Genomic DNA, 19,508 nt, shown 5'->3' on the forward strand with positions numbered 1-19,508 from the left:
TGATCCAACATGCTCTCCAGGGAAAATCAGCACCCCCCTCTTGGCACCCTTATAACTCCCCACAGACATGGCACTGCCTGGCTGGTCATACCTCAGTGGAAATCAGAACTCCTCCCGACACCCCTGTAACCTCTACACTTGTCTGTCTATGTTGTATAAGTGCCCTCTATGCTGGCAGATGGAGTCGAAGGAGATGAACTTGATAGTGGTTGCAGATGGCTCCTCCTTCTTTGGGTTGAGAGATGGGGCAGTAGATGGAGAGGCAGATGCAAGGAGCAGGGGTTAATCTCCCTTACCCTGGCATTTTCCTGTTGTGAGGTTGAGAGTGATGGTAGGGTAGATCAGGAGTTGAGGAGATGAAGTCATTGGGGCTGCTGGGTGGAGTTAGAGTAGGGGAACAGGCTGCTGTTGGTGACTGGGAGAAAGAGAAGATGGTGATGGGGCAGAAGGAGAGCATGTTGGATCTTTTCGAACTTGCTTTTGAAAAAGTTGGCATGATGCAGCATGGAGAGCAAGGAGGGCACGGGGGAGGGCTTTGGATAGGAATCAAATGTGGCAAAACTACTGCACTCTTTGTTTGTATTATGGTAACACCTAGAGCCTCTGACTAACATCAGGGCCCCATTGAGGTAGACGCTGTACAGACATTTGGTAAGAAACAGTTCCTACCCTGCAGAGCTGACAGTCCAAACAGACAACAGAAAGAATAAGAGAAAGGGATTTAACGTAGAACCATGAGATGTAGAACTGAGGCACAGAAAAATGAAGAGACTTTCCTGAGGTTATACAGGGAGTCTATGGCAGAGCTGGGAATTGAACTTAGGTGTCTCAAATCCAAATCCAGTGTCTTGAATACAAAACCATACAGTTCACAGCAGGTTGCAGTTATTGCTCATGAGAGACTCCGAGCTAGACTAATGAGCAGATGTGTTGCTGGTAAAGTTTGGGGTAAAGTTCACACAGTGCCTGCCTTCTTCATCTAGTTCTTCCTTTTATGTATACTAAATTCATGTACCATGCATTAAGGTATATTTTGGGAAACAATAATGTCTTGGCACAATGCTACAAAGTTTGGGGTGAAGCTCTGCCCTTTGCCTTGGCAGGGCTCTCAACAGTCAAAGATTAAAGGCAATATTGCTCTCAAAGCTAGTGTGCCCTTCCTGAGTACATAATAACTACTATCCTGGGAGGTGTGTTCTCACAGATTCTGAAGGTATCTAGGAAACAAATGCTGTTAGGATTATGGTTCTGATAATTTAGGGCTGCAGCTTTTGTTCTGCTGTCTCATTATTTATAGAATGATCCCCAAGGTTCCGTGTCTCACATGTTCTCTGGAGATTATCCTGTGTGCTCTCATACAGTGAGATGAGATAGATAATGTATATTCTGTGAGCAAGTGGAATCATATTTAATAAAGTTGGCCACATCTTTGAGGAGGAAGGTGTGAGAGGAACCTAAAAGCTGTGAGTGTATTTAAAGGGGTGCTGTAACTTGCAATCAGTTCAGTATATATATATAAAAAAGTAGTAGTAAAAATAACAGGAGTACTTGTGGCACCTTAGAGACTAACAAATTTATTAGAGCATAAGCTTTCGTGGACTACAGCCCACTTCTTCGGATGCATATAGAAGAAGTGGGCTGTAGTCCACGAAAGCTTATGCTCTAATAAATTTGTTAGTCTCTAAGGTGCCACAAGTACTCCTGTTCTTTTTGCGGATACAGACTAACAGGCTGCTACTCTGAAACCTGTAGTAAAAATAGGCTCTAATTCTACACCTGCCTTTAAGTTTTCCTGATGACTTTTGTGGTTTTACAATCCCTTTTTTCTGTTTCAAAATGTTTTTCTTTCCTGACACTCTGCGAAGAAAGACACAAGGAAATCAGCAAAACTGACAGTGCTATCAAATGCACAAAATAAACAGAAAAGCCATATTTTTCTCTAACTTTTGTTATTGTAATCTTAGCTTGTACACTTCTTGCGAGTAGGTAAACTGGACATTTATTTAGTTAGCCATTTCTGAAAAGATTGGCCAAAATGCTAATTACCCAGCAGCACCCACTGCAGACCGGCATAATCTCATTCTTACCACAAGAAGGACCAGAACTGTGGTGCTTAGCTCTGTAAGGTGCTGCTAACAGGAGCTTGAGACCGTTGGCGCTTGTTTAGGACCTTGGAAATAAATTATGCTAGTTTGGTAACAATCATTAGCAGACCTTGTTGGCAGGGCTGACAACTCTGATGAAACAAACTAATGTTCATCTCTAATTGTCCAGCTCTTTGAAACATGCAAAGAGGGGAAATCCATATCCACACAAATGGAGACATTGTTAGGTTTCTAAGAATGACTGCTAATAAAGGAGATTAAAATAAAATAAGTATATGATGGTGGCTTTTAACAATTCCATTTTAGAGAGAAATATATGTACTTAAAAATAAAAACAACCATCACAACCTTGCTAGTCCATATGGTTTTGCCTTTGATGCTGTTAATACAGTAAGAGCATGCTATAGTTAGGGTTGTATATGTATTTCCAGTCTACTCTCCTGTTTTTAGTCACAGCTGTATGCAACTTCCATTTTTTGGGCTGAAGTTTTCCAGGGTTGGCCTCAACCCAAAAGTAATTCTGTGGCTTTTTTGGAGGGTTTTTCTTTAAGTATTAGCAAACTAGTTTGGCCATTTTTTGAACGTGAGATGAACAGGAGAAATTTTCCTTATTAAACAAAATCTTTCAACTTTTTTTGAAGAGCTCCAACACCAAAACTTGATGAAATTTAGGTTGAATATCAGGAAAACCACCTTCACTGTGAGCTCTATGGCTTATGGAAAAATCTGCTAAGGGAATGATGGATTCTGCACTAGCAAAGATACTACGTCGTTTATTTTAAAGGCCCCCCAAACTCACCACCGTTAGATTTTATGAAATGTGTGTCAGTATTTAAGGGACTCACGAAAATCAGGGTGTTTTTTTAATTTGTAGATGACTTCAAGCCTGCATCTATTGATACATCCTCTGAAGGAGACCTTGAAGTTGGCAAAGGTGAACAGGTGACAATAACGCTGCCAAACATTGAGGTGAGGGCTGAATACCATTAGGGGATGGGAAAAGAAGAGGCTTCTCTTACTGAATCACCATATATTTTGAATATAGAAGCGTTTCACATTTCAGCATTTTCAGTTGGCTGTTGTTTCAAGCCTGTATGCATGTAGCTTTTAAAGCATTGGGACAGAAATAATCGCACCAGAAAATGCAGAATTACAAAGGTCAGGTAATTATGCTGTGACATTAAGCGAATTCACTATGCTGGAAATATGCTGTAATTGACAACCCTAAAATTCTCTGTCTATAAAACAAGTACAGCACGGACACTGGCTGCTGTGCAACCTTCCCTTTGCTGCATTGACATTATGGCACAATCCCAAAGGAGTAGGAGTGCACGCACCACCACTGGGGAGGAGAATTCAGCCTCCCGTAATCCCAGATTGCTTTTCTGATATTGCCAACAAGCATTCTAGTTTTGGCAGTAGTTTTATGATGTTTGTGCCTGTTTGTTAAAAACTGGATTGAGATTACTGGTTTATTTCAAACTGGCTGGGTGAAATCAAGGCCACATTGAAGTCAATGGCAAAACTTCCAGTGGCTTCAGTAGAGCCAGGATTTCACCCCTAGTTACTACTAATCTGAGTTTAACTTGAATTAGTTGGTAACAGATTTTAAAAGGCTAGAAATGATCAGTTACAATGAACTTTTCATATTGTAAAGGCTCATTTTGTATTTATACAAATAAGTCTATTGAAATAATGCTAATTAGATATTTTTTCCAATTTAAATAGGGTTCAACTCCACCAGTAACAGTTTTCAAGGGCTCCAAGAAGCCTTATCTAAAGGAATGTATCTTAATTATCAATCATGACACTGGAGAATGTCGACTAGAGAAACTGAGCAGTAACATCACTGTGAAGAAAACCAGGTAGGTGGTTTACAAAAGAAACTGCTATGTCCTTAACTCATTATGAAAATGGTTTAGGGCTGGTCTACATGGTCTTTTGGGTGCACACCAGGTGGGGTGTAAATTCTACTGCACACCAACATGTGCATTAACTGGCCACGTGGACCCTAGTGCACATGCATTTAGTACGGTTTGAAACAGGACTATGTCAACACACAGAAGAGAACTTTTATTGTGCAGTAGGGACCATATGGCCACTTAGTGCACAACTCACAGGTGTGCACTAGAATTTACACCCTCGCTGGTGTGCACCAAGACACCATGTAGACAAGCCCTTAGAAATAGCTGAAAGTCTAAATTGGGATACATACCAACTATTCTTAGCTTTTAGCAAAATTTCACTTTTTCAAACATGGTCCTTACAAAAACCTACCCTTGTTCAATGGAATGAAAAAGCATATCATTATTATTCTCAAAAATGACTTTATAGCTTTCAAGTCTAGGCTCGTAGGGTGGGTTTTGAACAGAAACATTGCATATCCTTGCAAGAGACAATAACTGTTTTCTCATAGTAAGTTTGGAAAATAGCTTTTTGCTACACAAATGAAATTGTTTGCTGCCATTTTCTGACTTCGAACTGTGTAAATAAAATAGCATAAATTCTTGTGAAAGAGTTTAGCAAAATATTGAGGACCCATTCTCCTCCTACCGAGTATGTAATTCCCATTAACGCACATTCTGATGCTATGTCCACATATAACTCACTTCCACTAGCATTCTAATGAAGTGTTAGTGAATGACTGAAGAAAATGTGAAACAGCATAGTAGAGGATCGGGTCAAAGGGCCAATATGAATGGCATGTTGTACATCAAAAGAATAGTACTCACTGCACCTATATGTTGCTATATGCCAATGTAGTAGTGCAGTGTTTCCCAAATGGTGGGTCCCAAGAAGGTTCTAGATAGGTTGCCATATCCAGGGGCTGGATTAATCTATCACTGCGCCCTGGCCTAGGCAGATATACACTTCTCCCAGCCTGGTGTGGAGGGGAAGCCTGGTGGTGTGGGAAGGGCCATCGGGCCAAACTTGAACAGCACTGTGATCCCATGTGTCAGGTCACAACGCCAGGAGTAGGCAGCCGGCTCTGGTCCCACAGGACAGGAGCCATCATTGTAGAGTGAGTGTGGGGTGGGCTCGCTCTCCAGCCCCCTTTCTCCCAAGGCCTTCCCTCTCTACTGGGCTGCACCAAGCCAGAAGTATGGTTGTGGTGTGCTGGGATGGAGGGTGCATATATGTAATAGTAGGTCACAAAAAAAGACAAAATGCAGTTGGTGGATACCTTGTTAAAAAGTGTGGGAACCACTGTAATAGTGTACTTTGAAATTTAAAACTGTAGTGATACAGTTAAGAAAAACATAATAGCTTCACACACAGCTTAGACTACTGTGCGTTTTTATTTTGTTTAAATATTGTTCTCTGGAATCAATTACAATTTTTCATCCTGTCATACAGAGCTGAAGGAAGCAGTAAGGTTCAATCTCGTATTGAGCAGCAACAGCAGCAAATGCGAAATGCCAGTAAGACTCCAAACAATGTTAAAAATTCTCCACCAAAAGAAAAGATGTCTCCATCTTCTCCTATGGACGACATTGAGAGAGGTAAACTGCAACTGTGTCACTTAGTATTTCAGAAATTTTGCAGACTTGCATTATAAATAGAGCCAAGGGTTTTTTGAATGAGGTGCACACTAGCTGTTACATGGGCAATGTTCTCTAAAGTTTAATGGATGTCTTGACAAGAGTAGTAATCTAAAAGTATTTGAAACCACATAGGATTGAGAATCAAATCAATTCTTAGTCTTATGAAGGTCATGATTAGCATTGCTTTAGTTCTCACTGAGTCCTCCCACTGCTGCTGTCTTAAGCTACAGGCTCAATTGTAGGATTGTGGCACTGAAGCCAAATCAGCCAGTCCTCCACTTCTTCCTCACTTCACCCTTCCCTCCTCATTCTTTGTCCTTTGCATACAGCAAATCTTTGGTTAAAATGCTTTATAACTCTTTTAGTTTTTAATAAAACTCTAAATTTGTATGAGTTCATTATCATGTAAATCTAGTCAGAGAGATTCAAATAGCACCCTACTTTTCCAAATCAGATCAGACCTGCAGAAGTGGTTCCCTATATGGTAAGAGACAACTGAACACTTACATAAATCCCATCCTTGAGAATAATGCCACATGCTATGTTCTTGGGAGACTGTTTCGGTAGGAACCTTTGAATTTAATTCAGTAGGAGACCCACTTTATTTCCTTTTTGTGGAGGGGGGAGAAAAGCAGGTGTTAGTGTTCATACAGCAAGCGATTAACACGTGGTAGCTTTATTGATCTGAATTGATATTGGCTCTCAAGGGTGCTCTGGATTCTTTTAAACAGTTTTTCCCCCAGATATCTCATTATGCAGATGTCTTTTCTTTGTGATTTAGACAAACTTTGACCAGAGTGTCTTACTCCACAAAAAGGCAATTAAAAGTACCTAAGGCTGCAAAAGAAACAAAGTGTGCTCAAGTGCATGAGAAACCTGAGACTTTTTCTCCATGGCTTGTTTGTTTTGTTTAGAACCTGTTCTGAGTGCGTCACCAAGACTAACATATCCCAAAACCCTGTCCCTATGTGCTGCCAATCAGATTTACTTGTTTGGCCACAGTAAATTGTGTGCTGGGGTCTGGGTGGTTTCCTGCTAGCTATTCTAAATTCTTTCCAGACCTATAAAAAGAATCAACAAGGATTTAATGAAACTGTTCCATAATTTTAAAATATGGGCAATCGCTGCAGGTATCCCACAATGCTTAATTTGGGATTGAGAACAATGAATGTCTAGCCAAACATGTACATGTTGTTTATAATGCCAAAATTGCTGCCAGCCGTTGCTGCTGCACCTTCAGATGTTCCACTGACCAATTCCTTTTTTCACTATCTGTCCCTTGAGTCTAAGTTGAGTTATTGACTCCTGTAAGACATCTGTAGAGGTGTTAAACAAAGCCTGAAAAAAGAGACTTACTAATCAGAGACCGATATTAAGGGTAAGTTAGGTTGTGCTGCCCACTGAAGTGTAGGGGGCAGCACCTTAGCTGGCAGCCTTATCTGAACCCTAATGCATCTCTGCTCTGAAAAGCATGTGGCCTAAAAGTAAGACAGCAAGGAGTGTAGGAGAGGAATACAGCATACAAGTTGGGTGATCAGGTTGCTTGTGTCCCACACTTCACTTATGACTTGTAATAATATTGTGACATTCACTACAGTCACTTGCTTGTGCAGAGCTTCCCTTGTTGCCATCCCCTTTAAACTCTGAGACACCTCTTGCTTTGTTTCTCAATTATTCTACATCTTATTTTCAGAGCTAAAGGCCGAGGCTAGTGTCATGGACCAGATGAGTAGCTCTGATAGTTCGTCCGAATCAAAAAGTTCATCATCCTCCTCATCCAGCAGTGAAAATAGTTCTAGTGATTCAGAAGATGAGGGGGCTAAGCCGTCTCTGCCTATGTCAATGCCGTACTTGCAGCCACAGCCTGCTATGTCTGCCATACCACAACAGGCTATCCGTGACATGGATGCCAGTCATAACAAATCTCAAGAGAGCGGTGGCCATATGATGAATACACTAAGTAAGTACAGAAGACAGTGCTCTAAGAAAAGAACAATCTCATGCTTTAGGAATCTAAAAGAAAACCAGAGACTCTGTAACTATGTCTCTATTGTAATTAAAATTGTGGGAAGAGATGCTGGGGTTTCATTGTTCAGTTGAGTTCTGAATTAGAAGTTGGGCTAAAAGTTACTTGACCATCAGAGCTATTAAATTAAAGCTGATGCAGTTTAAAATATGTCATAGGCCGTACTGGCTTCCTCCCAATTGCATACATTGGTACTATAGAACCGTAATTTGTGTTGAAAAGGCTTGAATGGCTTAGGCACTCCCAAAACATATGTGTGTGATTTCCTGAGTAGATGATACTGGAATATTATCCTGGTAATACTCAGTTACAAGAGGGGGTTATCCTAATCCAGTGGTTTTCAGCCAGGGGTACATGTATCTCTGGGGATCTGCAGAGGTCTTCCAAGGGGTACATCAACTCATCTAGATATTTGCCAAGTTTTACAGCAGGCTACATAAAAAGCACTAGCAAAGTCAGTACAAACAGACCTGTTTATACTGCTCTGTATGCTATACACTGAAATGTAAGTACAATATTTATATTCAGTTTTATTTTATAATTATATGGTAAAATGAGAGTCAGCAATTTTTCAGTAATAGTGTGCTGTGATACTTTTGTATTTTTATGTCTGATTTTTGTAAGCAAGTAGGTGAAACTTAGGGGTACCTAAGACAAATCAGACTTCTGAAAGGGGTACAGTACTCTGGAAAGGTTGAGAGCCACTGTCCTAACCCACTCAGAAGTCTTGTGATTCATGGAGGCTTTTCTAACCTACAAGGTGCCAATCCCCTCCTATGTATGTAGGGAAGGGAGGGTGTTTCATACTTTTTCCATGTTGAAGGGATGGGAGGATACCAACAGCCAAAACTAATTCACAGTGTTTTGATTGAAGAAAATTATGACATTTAAGATATTTAAAGTACAACTGGGATTTTTTTAATATATATTGTTGCCTAGAAAGAAGAGTATCACTGGTTTGAACAGCAGCAAGCAACCACCTATGTAAACGTCTTTAAACTTAGCCCCAAAACAAACCGGGCCTGGTTTTTCAAAATTGATGAGCACCCACCGCTGCTGTTTGAAAACAAAGCCACACTTTTAATTACATGCCTAACTTCAGGCTCACAAGTTTGGAAAAACTTGGTAATAGGCCCTAATTTACATAGTGATAATATATACTGAAGTTTTTTGACAGCTTACACTGGTTATAGTGAAAATATCTCATACACAATATATATGTCCTCTTGTGTTTCACTATTATAAGGAATTAAAACTGGTAACAAGGTAGTTGTATATTGTGATGATGTAGCTAAGCTTACAATCAGGTTTCTGTTATTAGCCTTATTTCCACATACCACCTCCTTCACAGGAATAAGATTAGACTGAAAACCTCTGATTATTGTGCAAGAGGACTAAATTTTTTAGTTTTAACTTCCATGGCCTAAAGCAAATAGGCTTCATATTACAATCAGTATATCTTTAGAAAGTTCCATATATGTCAGTCCCTTTGCTCAGACATGGAAATACTTTCAAACTTGCCATTTTACACACATTTAGAAAAAAACACTTCTGAGAATAAAATGAACCATCTTAGTGACTAATGGCTAGTTCACAGCTGCAAAGCTCCCATTGAAAGATTTACGTCCAAGTACAGGTGGCTGATGCCACCAGTTAAAACTGTCATAGTGAAACACCCTGATGTCTTAAACTTGCAGAAATACCAAAACCACAGCAAGGAGCCCAGGAACCCTGTGAGACTTAAGAGCTCTGCAGGGAGGGAGGTGGGTCCTCGGACCCTTGTGAGCCGTCTAAAACTTCATGCTGATTTAGCTATAAACCTGCTTAGAATTTCGCTCTAATCCAGTTTACCTCTGTTATATAGGGCTGGTCTACGCTGGGGGGAGGCGGGGGAATCGATCCAAGATACACAATTTCAGCTACGTGAATAGGGTAGCTGAAGTCGAAGTATCTTGGATCGAATTACCTGAGGTCCAGATGGCGCAGGATCGACGGCCGTGGCTCCCCCGTTGACTGCGCTACCGCCGCTTGCTCTGGTGGAGTTCCAGAGTCGACGGTGAGCGCGTTCGGGGATCGATATCTCGCGTCTTAACGAGACGCGATATATCGATCCCGGATAAATCGATTGCTACCCGCTGATACGTAACTGACTACTTTATGTATAGTTGCTTTCATTAGTCGCTTTCCTATTTGTTTAGGCATTTCACCCAGCAACAAGGGGAGAGAGATTCTTTCCTTGTTTCCTTTTTTTTTTTTTTTTTTTTAATAAAGGAAAATGCAGTTGCATAACCACCAATTTGGCAGAGGAATAGAAGGGCTGATGCAGTATCTGAAATTACATCTAACTCATTTTTAAAAAATATAGATTTGCTGTTGACAGTATCCCTTTAACCTCTATCCTATATGTAGGAGATGGTGGAGGGGAGTGGGAGAAAAACTGCTTGTCAAGTTGAAAAAAAAATAGCAGGGAGAACTTATTTTCTGTTATGTAGACAGCTGTTGCAAGCCCTGGATAGTCACTTTTCTTGTGTCCCATTTTAAAATAACTCCCATTTAATTTTTTGGTGACAGCATACATAAATATTTCCTTTGATCTTTTGTTTGCTGTCTTGCTCAACATCCTGATTATTTTTTTGAAAAGGTGCGTCAAGCAACTTGTTCTCACCTTGATTTGGAAACTGCTTTGCTCTCAGACAGATCCAAGAGGCATTTAGATACATGCAAACAACAATAACTCGTATCTTTTTTTTTAAATGAAACTGCATTTCCCAGCAGCTTCCCTGCTGATCAGGTATCCGAAGGTGGATGGGAAGCTAGCTAGTCCGCTGTGGCCTGCTTGCACTAATTCCCGTACAAAAACTCATTCAATCTGGTGGATTAAGTGTGAGTAATGCAGGGCTTTCAAAGGTCACAGATAAGTGATGTAGCCCTAAGATTCCCACTCCAGTAGTTAAGACAACAGATGAGAGTTTAGACATATAAAATGTTTTGGTGTTAAATTCCTAATAGAAAATACTGAATAGGTAAAAAAAGAACTTTTCTTGATGGAAAACTAGTCTTAGTTTAATGGAACTAATACAATGACTTTATCTTCTATTTTAGGAAATGACTTGCTGCTGAGTGAATCTGGAAGTGACAGTGATGACTGAACAAGATTTTGGCCTTAATAAAGATGCATCACCTCTCTTTGCTAAAGCTGTCATAGCATCTATTTTGCACTAAGATTAGATTACCCAAGATTGAAATGAATGTCCTCAATTTTTGGAAATAGAGACATCTTAATTTTCTACTGGCACATCAGGTCTGTGGTATAGCAGCACTCATGTCTAATCACTGCTCTGGGTACTTGTTTGTCTCTTCCAAATTACTGTATTACAGTATCGGTTCTTATGAACGGATTCTGATTTTTGCCTCAACCACCTGTTGTACTTGAAACTGACTTATAACAGCTAGTTACTTTATATAATAGATATGGGAATGGGGAAATTTCTAGTATTTATGGAGGCAAGTTTCCCTCCTGTCCTTACAGTTTAGTGCTGATTTCATAACTTTTTTTTTTTTTGAGAGGGATGGAAGGAAGAACAGCTGAGATCTGCTGTGTACGCTACGTTGTTGTTCTGTTCACAGTTGATAATTTTAAGGAAACTGCTGAATGGTACGGTCCACTCTTGCAGTTACAGTTTACGACACATCATTGAATTTTTAGTTTCATTGTATTATAGGACTTTTTATATTTCTGAGCCTTACGTCTCTTAAGGGAACTCGTCCTTTTCCCTGCCTTTACTTGGACCAGCTGGACTCCTTACAGCCTCTTCCTATCTGTATTTAGAGAACTACAAAGACAGCAATGAGTTTCCTTCATTTAATTCTGTAACTGAAATCATAGAATTCCTTTCTAGGAGTTTAATACAATTAATTTAATAAAGCAATATTATTTATAATTTTAATGGGACTGATTGTTATGATTATGAGAATTCTTAACAAGAGGTAACATGGACTGAATTTTCTTTATGTCGTAGCCTTACCAGTGAGCTAACATTTAAATTAGAGAGCGGTATACAAGTAAGTATGAAGTCTAAAATGTCTAGAAAACAACAAGAAGACAGAATCGCCACATTGGCATCTTACACATTTGTATATTATACGGCCAGAAAGAACCACACGTTTTAGAATGGCAGATGATATGCACAGTTTATCTAAGTTGCCAAATGTATAGATGTAGGAGATAGCCATAAGAAACATCAGGCAGAGAAGTACTATAAACAACTGACTCAGTGATTAAAATATTGATACTGTGCGCTGATAATTTCTCATAGTGTGTGCCATGAGTGTGATCAGTGTATACTATTGTATCTTATTTGAAGGAGGGAGGAAAGAATCTGCATGTCCAGTCTTCTTATAGTTGAATATGTGTTCATGCTTGTTGAATAACTTCTTTAAAAGCCCTGAAAAATCTGTAGTAAGAGAGGGTGGGATTCTGAACCTATCTACAAAACTGTCCTTGGTGCTAGCCACGTTAAATATGGCAAATGTGTGTGGAATATACTTTGACAAGACAAATCAAATGAAATCTCTCTTCTCTGTCAGACTAAGAGATGACTTTCAATCACAGCCCCATGACTACATAATGGGGTAAAATTCCATATGTAAACCTAGACCTATTGTGAAGTGAAATGCACATTCAGTTCACATACACCATATATCTTATTAGTGCAGGGGTCTTAAATTGCTGGGATCGAGTATCAACTCATGGGTGCTCTGTGGTAGGATTGTTAAGGAGTCATATGTAGGCCTACCACTTACAAATGGACTTCTGCAGTGTTGCCAGCAGATGCTTAAGAATTAGTAGCAGTGTTTTCTTGCACTGAATTCTTCTACCTCTTCCCCACACCAATCTTATCCTCCTTTGCTCCTCTATTAGATCATATATTGCTCATCTTCTTGGCCTACCGTAGGTAGAGGCATTGCTCTCCATTTGTACAGCACGCTGAAGTTTACTAGGTGGGTTAGGGATTGTTGAAAAGAAGATAACCATGATCCTTACCCTGAGGATCTTACCCTCTGTCTTTGTAAAATTTTTGATGTATGTCTACACTGCACCTGGAAGTGAGTTTCCCAGCACAGGTCTACAGACTTGTATTGGTGGGGCTTGCACTAATGCGCTAAAACTAGCTGTGTAAATGTGGCTCAGACTGGAGTTTGGATAGGTGGGCCTTCACAACTGAGCTCTGGCGCAAGCTGCAATGTCAAAGCAATGTCTACACAGCTATTTTTAGTGCGCTAGCATGAGCCCCACTAACACAAGTCATGGACCTGGGCTGGGAGGCTTGTTCCCAGATGTAGTGTAGACATATCCTGAGTGATAGCAAATCATGGCGGGGCAGGGCAGCAGAGGGTTACTGGATTCACTTGAGAGGGAAAGAACATAAGAACGGCCATACTGGGTCAGACCAAAGGTCCATCTAGCCCTGTGTTCTGACAGTGGCCAATGCCAGGTGCCCCAGAGGGAATGAACAGAACAGGTAATCATCAAGTGATCCATTCTTTGTCGCCCATTCCCAGCTTCTGGCAAACAAAGGCTAGGGACACCATCCCTGCCCATCCTGGCTAATAGCCATGAATTTATCTAGTTCTTTTTTGATCCCTCTTATAATCTTGGCCTTCCGACCATCCTCTGGCAAGGAATTCCACAGGTTGACTGTGTGTTGTGTGAAAAAATACTTCCTTTTATTTGTTTTAAACCTGTTGCCTATTAATTTCATTTGGTGACCCCTAGTTCTTGTGTTATGAGGAATAAATAACAATTCCTTATTTACTTTCTCCATACCAGTCATTATTTTATAGACCTCTATCATATCCCCCCTTAGTCATCTCTTTTCCAAGCTGAAAAGTCCCAGTCTTATTTATCTCTCCTCATATGGCAGTCATTCCATACCCCTGATCATTTTTGTTGCCCTTTTCTGAACCTTTTCCAAGTCCAATACATCTTTTTTGAGATGTGCTGACCACATCTGCACGCGGTATTCAAGATGTGGGTGTACCATAGATTTATATAGACAGACTATAATATTTTCTGTGTTCTTCTCTATCCCTTTCTTAATTATTCCCAACATTCTGTTTGCTTTTTTCACTGCCGCTCCACATTGATGGATGTTTTCAGAGAACTATGCACAGTGACTCCAAGATCTTTCTTGAGTGGTAACAGCTAATTTAGACCCCATCAATGTATATGTATAGTTGGGATTATTTTTTCTAATGTGCATTACTTTGCATTTATCAACATTGAATTTCATCTGCCATTTTGTTGCCCAGTCACCCAGTTTTGAGAGGTCCTTTTGTAGCTCTTCGCAGTCTGCTTGGGACTTAATTATCTTGTGTAGTTTTGTCTCAGCCATTTTTCCACCTCACTGTTTACCCCTTTTTCCAGATCATTTATGAATATGTTGAATAGGACTGGTCCCACTACAGACCCCTGGGGGCAGGGCTGGCTTTAGGCCAATTCCCCCTAAGCGGGTCCCGCGCCCTAAAGAAGAGCGCCTAACTTAGGCACCTTTTTAATTTTTTTACTCACCCGGTGGCGGTCCGGGTCTTCAGCGGCATTTCGGCGGCGGGTCCTTCAGTGCCGCAGAAGACCCGGACCACCGCCAGGTATTTGAATTGGGTCCCGCACTTACTGAAGCCGGCCCTGCCTGGGGGACACCACAGTTTACCTCTCTCCATTCTGAAAACTGACTATTTATTCCTACCTTTGTTTCCTATCTTGTAACCAGTTACCAATCCATGGGAGGACTTTTCCTCTTATCCATGACTGCTTACGTTTCTTAAGTGCCTTTGGTCAGGGACCTTGTCAAAGGCTTTCTGAAAATCTAAGTACTCTATAGCCACTGGATCCCCTTTGTCCACATGCTTGTTGACCCCCCTCAAAGAATCGTAGTAGATTGGTGTGGCATGATTTCCCTTCACAAAAACCATGTTGACTCTTCCCTAACAAATTATGTTCATCTGTGTGTCTGACAATTTTGTTTACTATAATTTTAAACAGTTTGTCTGGTACCGAAGTCAAGCTTACCGGCCTGTAATTGCTGGGGGTCAATTCTGGAGCCTTTTTTAAAAATTGGCATCACATTAGCTATCCTCCAGTCATTTGGTACAGAAGCTGATTTAAATGATAGGTTACAGACTACAGTTAGTAGTCCTGCAGTTTCACATTTGAGTTCCTTCAGAACTCTTGTCTGAATATCATCTGGTCCTGATAGGTCCTGAAAGGGCTGCTAAGCAGCCAGAAGAAGTGAAGCTGTCTTCAGGGTATAGCAGTGTTTGTGTTTCCCTCAATCCTAGAATGTTCCAGACCAAAAAAGCAGCAAATAAATGTGTGGGGAGAAGAATATAAATCATCACTAGGAATGTGATGAGAAGGGGCAAGCCAGTCAAGGAGAACTTATTCATAAAAGGTGGGGGGATGCTTCCTTTCAGTTGCCATAGGTCATGTGAAGCTTTCTAGTTCTTTATCTTCAGATGGTAAGAGAACAACCTAAAATGAACCAGAATGTTTGCACTTTTCTACTCTGCTCAGTTGTAGGTGGGTCTCCAGCAACTCTAAACCCTACTTGCTTATTTCAGAAATTGTCCTTTGAGGAATATTTTGCAATATTGGCAATGTTGCGAGAGAAGCGTCCTCTCTCTGGCAACTGCTGTGAATGAAAGCTGCTAGCTCAGAACAACTAATGTGAGATGCTACAGATAAAATACTTCAGGGTAGTAGACCAGCAGGACTGGCGTGGCTCTGTGCCAGCCCAAACCAGAAAGGAGAATGAAAAGGAAGCAAATGATAAGCCCAAGCTGCAGACACAGAAATGAAGGCTCATTCTCTTACCGCCTCCAACAATTTTTTTGCACTCTACCCTTCAAGCCAAAGTGGACTACTCTCTGTTGGGCTGTATGAAAGTTGTGCTTTTTGTGGGGGAATGTTAGTTTTGTGGCTGGCCCTGACTTAGGAGCTACTATCCAATTACTGAAAGGTACCAGACTAAGAAACTTGTCTGGCCACACCACAGCAAATACTAGTCTTCACTGTGTGCATGTGTTTTGTCATGTAATTGCTCCCTCCCTAGGCGTGCCCAAGGTAATTGCCCAGCTAGGAGTAGACTGTCTGGTTCAGCTGTTACAGCTGGTATTTCTAGCATTCACAGCAAATATAAAGAGTGAGAGGAGTTGCTTTTAAAGGCACATTGCAATGATATAAATTGTGTGTATATATAGATGTTGGCTTATAATATCTCATTGTTTCTTATTTTCTCCATGTCTGTTGTAACTACATGTTCTACCCTAGCTCTTGATTCTGCAAACACTTTTGCACGTGCTTAACTTTACCATCTAAGTAATCCCATTAACTTCAAAGTTCTTCATTCTTGAGATTGTTCATGGTAGTAAAGTTAAACATGCGCTAGTGTTTGCAGGATCTGGGCTTGAAAATGTAAGGTCTTTGGGGACAGAGACTGTCTTGGTTATGTTTTTGTTCAGTAACTAGCACAACGCGATATGGGGCTCTGAGGGCATGACCCCAATACAAATAAGTGTGTGTGTTAGATACACCTCTACCTCGATATAACGCTGTTCTCGGGAGCCAAAAAATCTTACCGCGTTATAGGTGAAACCATGTTATATCCAACTTGCTTTGATCCACCGGAGTGCGCTCCCCCCTCCCCCCGAGCACTGCTTTACCGCATTCTATCCGAATTCGTGTTATATTGGGTCGCGTTATATCGGGGTAGAGGTGTACATATAGTACTGCAGACTAATGGTTTTGATTGATGTCTTAATTGACCTTTCAGATCATTCTGTTAACCTGTTCTTCCCTTTAAAATTCAAGGTGGGAGATGATGAAGGCCTGGACAAAAGTTTTAGCTGAGGGCGGGGGGGGTGAAGAAAAGCCAAACCTTAGAAACACTGGGGAGGGGAAAGTTGCAAGAGCTAGGCCCAGCCTGGATGTGTGGGGTATGGGGGGAGAGAGGCATTAGAGATGACTTCCAGTTTACAGGTTTGAGTGACAAGGAAGATGCAAGTGTTGTGAACATAGGTAAGCAATTAAACCATAGAACATGACTAGATCTGTTGTTTTTAAGAGAAAGGAAAAAGCTTAGATTTGATGTCTACACATCTGGCTCCTGTCTGATCACTTTTCCCAAGAGGGCATTTTTTTCCTAAGGATTTTTGTATCGGCACCTCGGAGGTGCTGAGCACCCACTAATCCAGTTGGAGTCAATGGGAGCAACACGTGCTCAGCACATCTGAAAAATCAAGCCCATAATCCACAAGGTTGGTAGCTTAATTGAGGTCAGGGTGATCTGGCTGGGCCCTTTAAGCAGGTGGGGGAGGCCGAGGACTCAGCCTCACCTGTGCCAAGTTTAGGCCACCTCCCCAGGATGAGAGAATCAGAACCAGGCCTGCTTAGGAGATAAGGGCAACCTGGAAAGCTTCCCGGGAGAGAACTGTGACGGATTGGATCACAGAAACCCCCTTGGGACTGCCAACTGATGTGTTGAGACTACCTTTAAGCCTGTTTTCCCTGGCAGCTTGGGACTTCAGAACCCTGCCTGGTTGTACCAGACATGCTAGCCTGCTACAAACATAGACCCAGGTCTGAACTACGTCCCACAAACTGCAGACTTACCTGAAAACAGCTTAAGAAGTGCTCCTGTCTCCAACACTCAGGTACCCAGCTCCCACTGGGGTCCAAACCCCAAATAAATCCATTTTACCCTGTATAAAGCTTATACAGGGTAAACTCTTAAATTGTTTGCCTCTATAACACTGATAGAGAGATATGCACAGCTCTCCCCCACCCCCCCAGGTATTAATGTATATTCTGGGTTAATTAATAAGTAAAAAGTGATTTTATTACATACAAAAAGTAGGATTTAAGTGATTTCAAGTAATAACAGACAGAACAAAGTGAATTACCAAGCAAACTAAAATAAAATACGCAAGTCTAAATGTAATACAGTAAGAAAGTAATTACAGTAAAATCTCACCCTCAGAGATGTTCCAATAAGCTTCTTTTACAGACTAGCCTCCTTCTAGTCTGGGTCCAGCAAACACTCACACCCCTGTAGTTACTGTCCTTTGTTCCAGTTTCTTTCGGGTATCCTTTAGGGGTGGAGAGGCTATCTCTTGAGCCAGCTGAAAGTAAAATGGAGGGGTCTCCCAGGGGCTTACATAGACTTTCTCTTGTGGGTGGAGACCCCCTCCTCTCTCCTATGCAGAATCTATTTGCAAGCTGGAGTTTTGGAGTCACATGGGCAAGTCACATGTCCATGCATGACTCAGAACTTTACAGGTGGCAGCCCTTGATCACATGCTATCTTGAATGTCCCCAGGTAGACTTCTTACGTGGATTGGAGTCTTCCAAGGTTCCATTGTCCGTTAAGTGTTTCTTGATTGGGCACTTAACTTGCAAATTCCGTTTTTAAGAAGCTGCCTAAATGCCTTACTAAGGCTACTTAAAATCAAACAAGTACACAGCCACTATTCATAACTTTGAATACAAAAATGATACATGCATACACATAGGATTAATATTAATCAGTAGATCATAACCTTTACAGAGATATGTTACATGGCATATGTAGCATAAAACAAATTCCAGTTATGTTATATATACATTCATAAGCATATTTCCATAAAGCATTATGGGGGGCAACGTCACAAGAACATTCCACAAGTGAGTGGCAGAACAGTCAGGAAAGGGCTCGTGTGGAAATCTAGGCTGAGCATGTAGGAAGAGGCCCGGAGAAGGAAAGACAGGGCAGTGTAGCTTGGCTTACAAGGGTCCTAGTGCTGAACACATGGAGTCGAGGAGGATGGGTACCGGTTGCTCTTATTCTGCTACTTTAGGGAGGTGGTACAGCCGCTGCTATCAACAAGGGAAAGAAAGGATCAATTAGAGCTCAGTAGGGCAGGCAGTTGAGCCCAAGAGAAAGGTAAGCAGTCCAGTAGTGACCCCTCTAAGTCATTCTCTGCTCTATCAAGAGTCTCTCCATCTTAAAAACCTGCTCATTTCTAAAGAGCAGAATTTTGATTTTAATCTAACTCTTTTTATCTGACATGTTTTAATAGTTTTTTTTTGTGGGGGGGATGTAATTAAATGAGCAGAAAGATGAACTCTTCTCCCAGTTTGGGGTGTGAACCTACATTAAAACATACTTAGAATATTTTTAACCTCTCTCTCTTTCCCACCCATCCCCAACCCCCGGACTCAAATCTTAGGCAAACATCCAGGTACAAGCTACAGAGGGTCCTGTGGCACCTTTAAGACTAACAGAAGTATTGGGAGCATAAGCTTTCGTGGGTAAGAACCTCACTTCTTCAGATGCAAGTCTTAAAGGTGCTTTTTACAGATTCAGACTAACACGGCTCCCCCTCTGATCCACGTACAAGCTGAGTTCTATATGTTGAAGACTAATAGAAGTATGGATTTCTGATAGTACTTGATCTTTTTATAATGTACACTAGTTTAAGTGAAACTGTAGTGAACCCTGATCATGTACTGTGGACTAATTGCTATTCTCACTTACAACGCCACATTAAGAGGGAATGAAATAACTTGGTATGGGAACGTGGTGTCTTGCAAATATTTCATATTGGAATAGCCATAGGCGCCGACTTCAGGGCTGGAGCACCCACAGCCGAAAAAATAGTGGCTGCTGAGCATCCACTGGCAGTCCCCCTATTAGCTCCCCCCCCCCCAGCGCCTCCCACCCATGGGTGGGCCCCATGGTTCAGTGCCTCCCCCTCCCCGTGCCTTCCGCCTGCCATGATCAGCTGCTTCACGTG

At 41.3% G+C, this 19,508-nt stretch overlaps 1 protein-coding gene across 1 annotated transcript in view; it reads left to right on the top strand.

Moving 5' to 3' along the window:
• EAF2 (ELL associated factor 2) overlaps positions 1-11,623 on the top strand; it is a 12,675-nt gene extending 1,052 nt beyond the window's left edge. Inside the window, exons 2-6 of the mRNA XM_034785900.1 lie at positions 2,980-3,074; positions 3,834-3,970; positions 5,463-5,608; positions 7,344-7,610; positions 10,779-11,623. Coding sequence (XP_034641791.1) covers positions 2,980-3,074; positions 3,834-3,970; positions 5,463-5,608; positions 7,344-7,610; positions 10,779-10,825 — 692 coding nt within the window. The 3' untranslated portion in view covers positions 10,826-11,623. The remainder of the gene's footprint in view (positions 1-2,979; positions 3,075-3,833; positions 3,971-5,462; positions 5,609-7,343; positions 7,611-10,778) is intronic.
• Positions 11,624-19,508: the final 7,885 nt, after the last annotated feature.

This window comes from Trachemys scripta, chromosome 11 (assembly GCF_013100865.1).
Source record: "Trachemys scripta elegans isolate TJP31775 chromosome 11, CAS_Tse_1.0, whole genome shotgun sequence".
Lineage (NCBI taxonomy): Eukaryota > Metazoa > Chordata > Testudines > Emydidae > Trachemys > Trachemys scripta.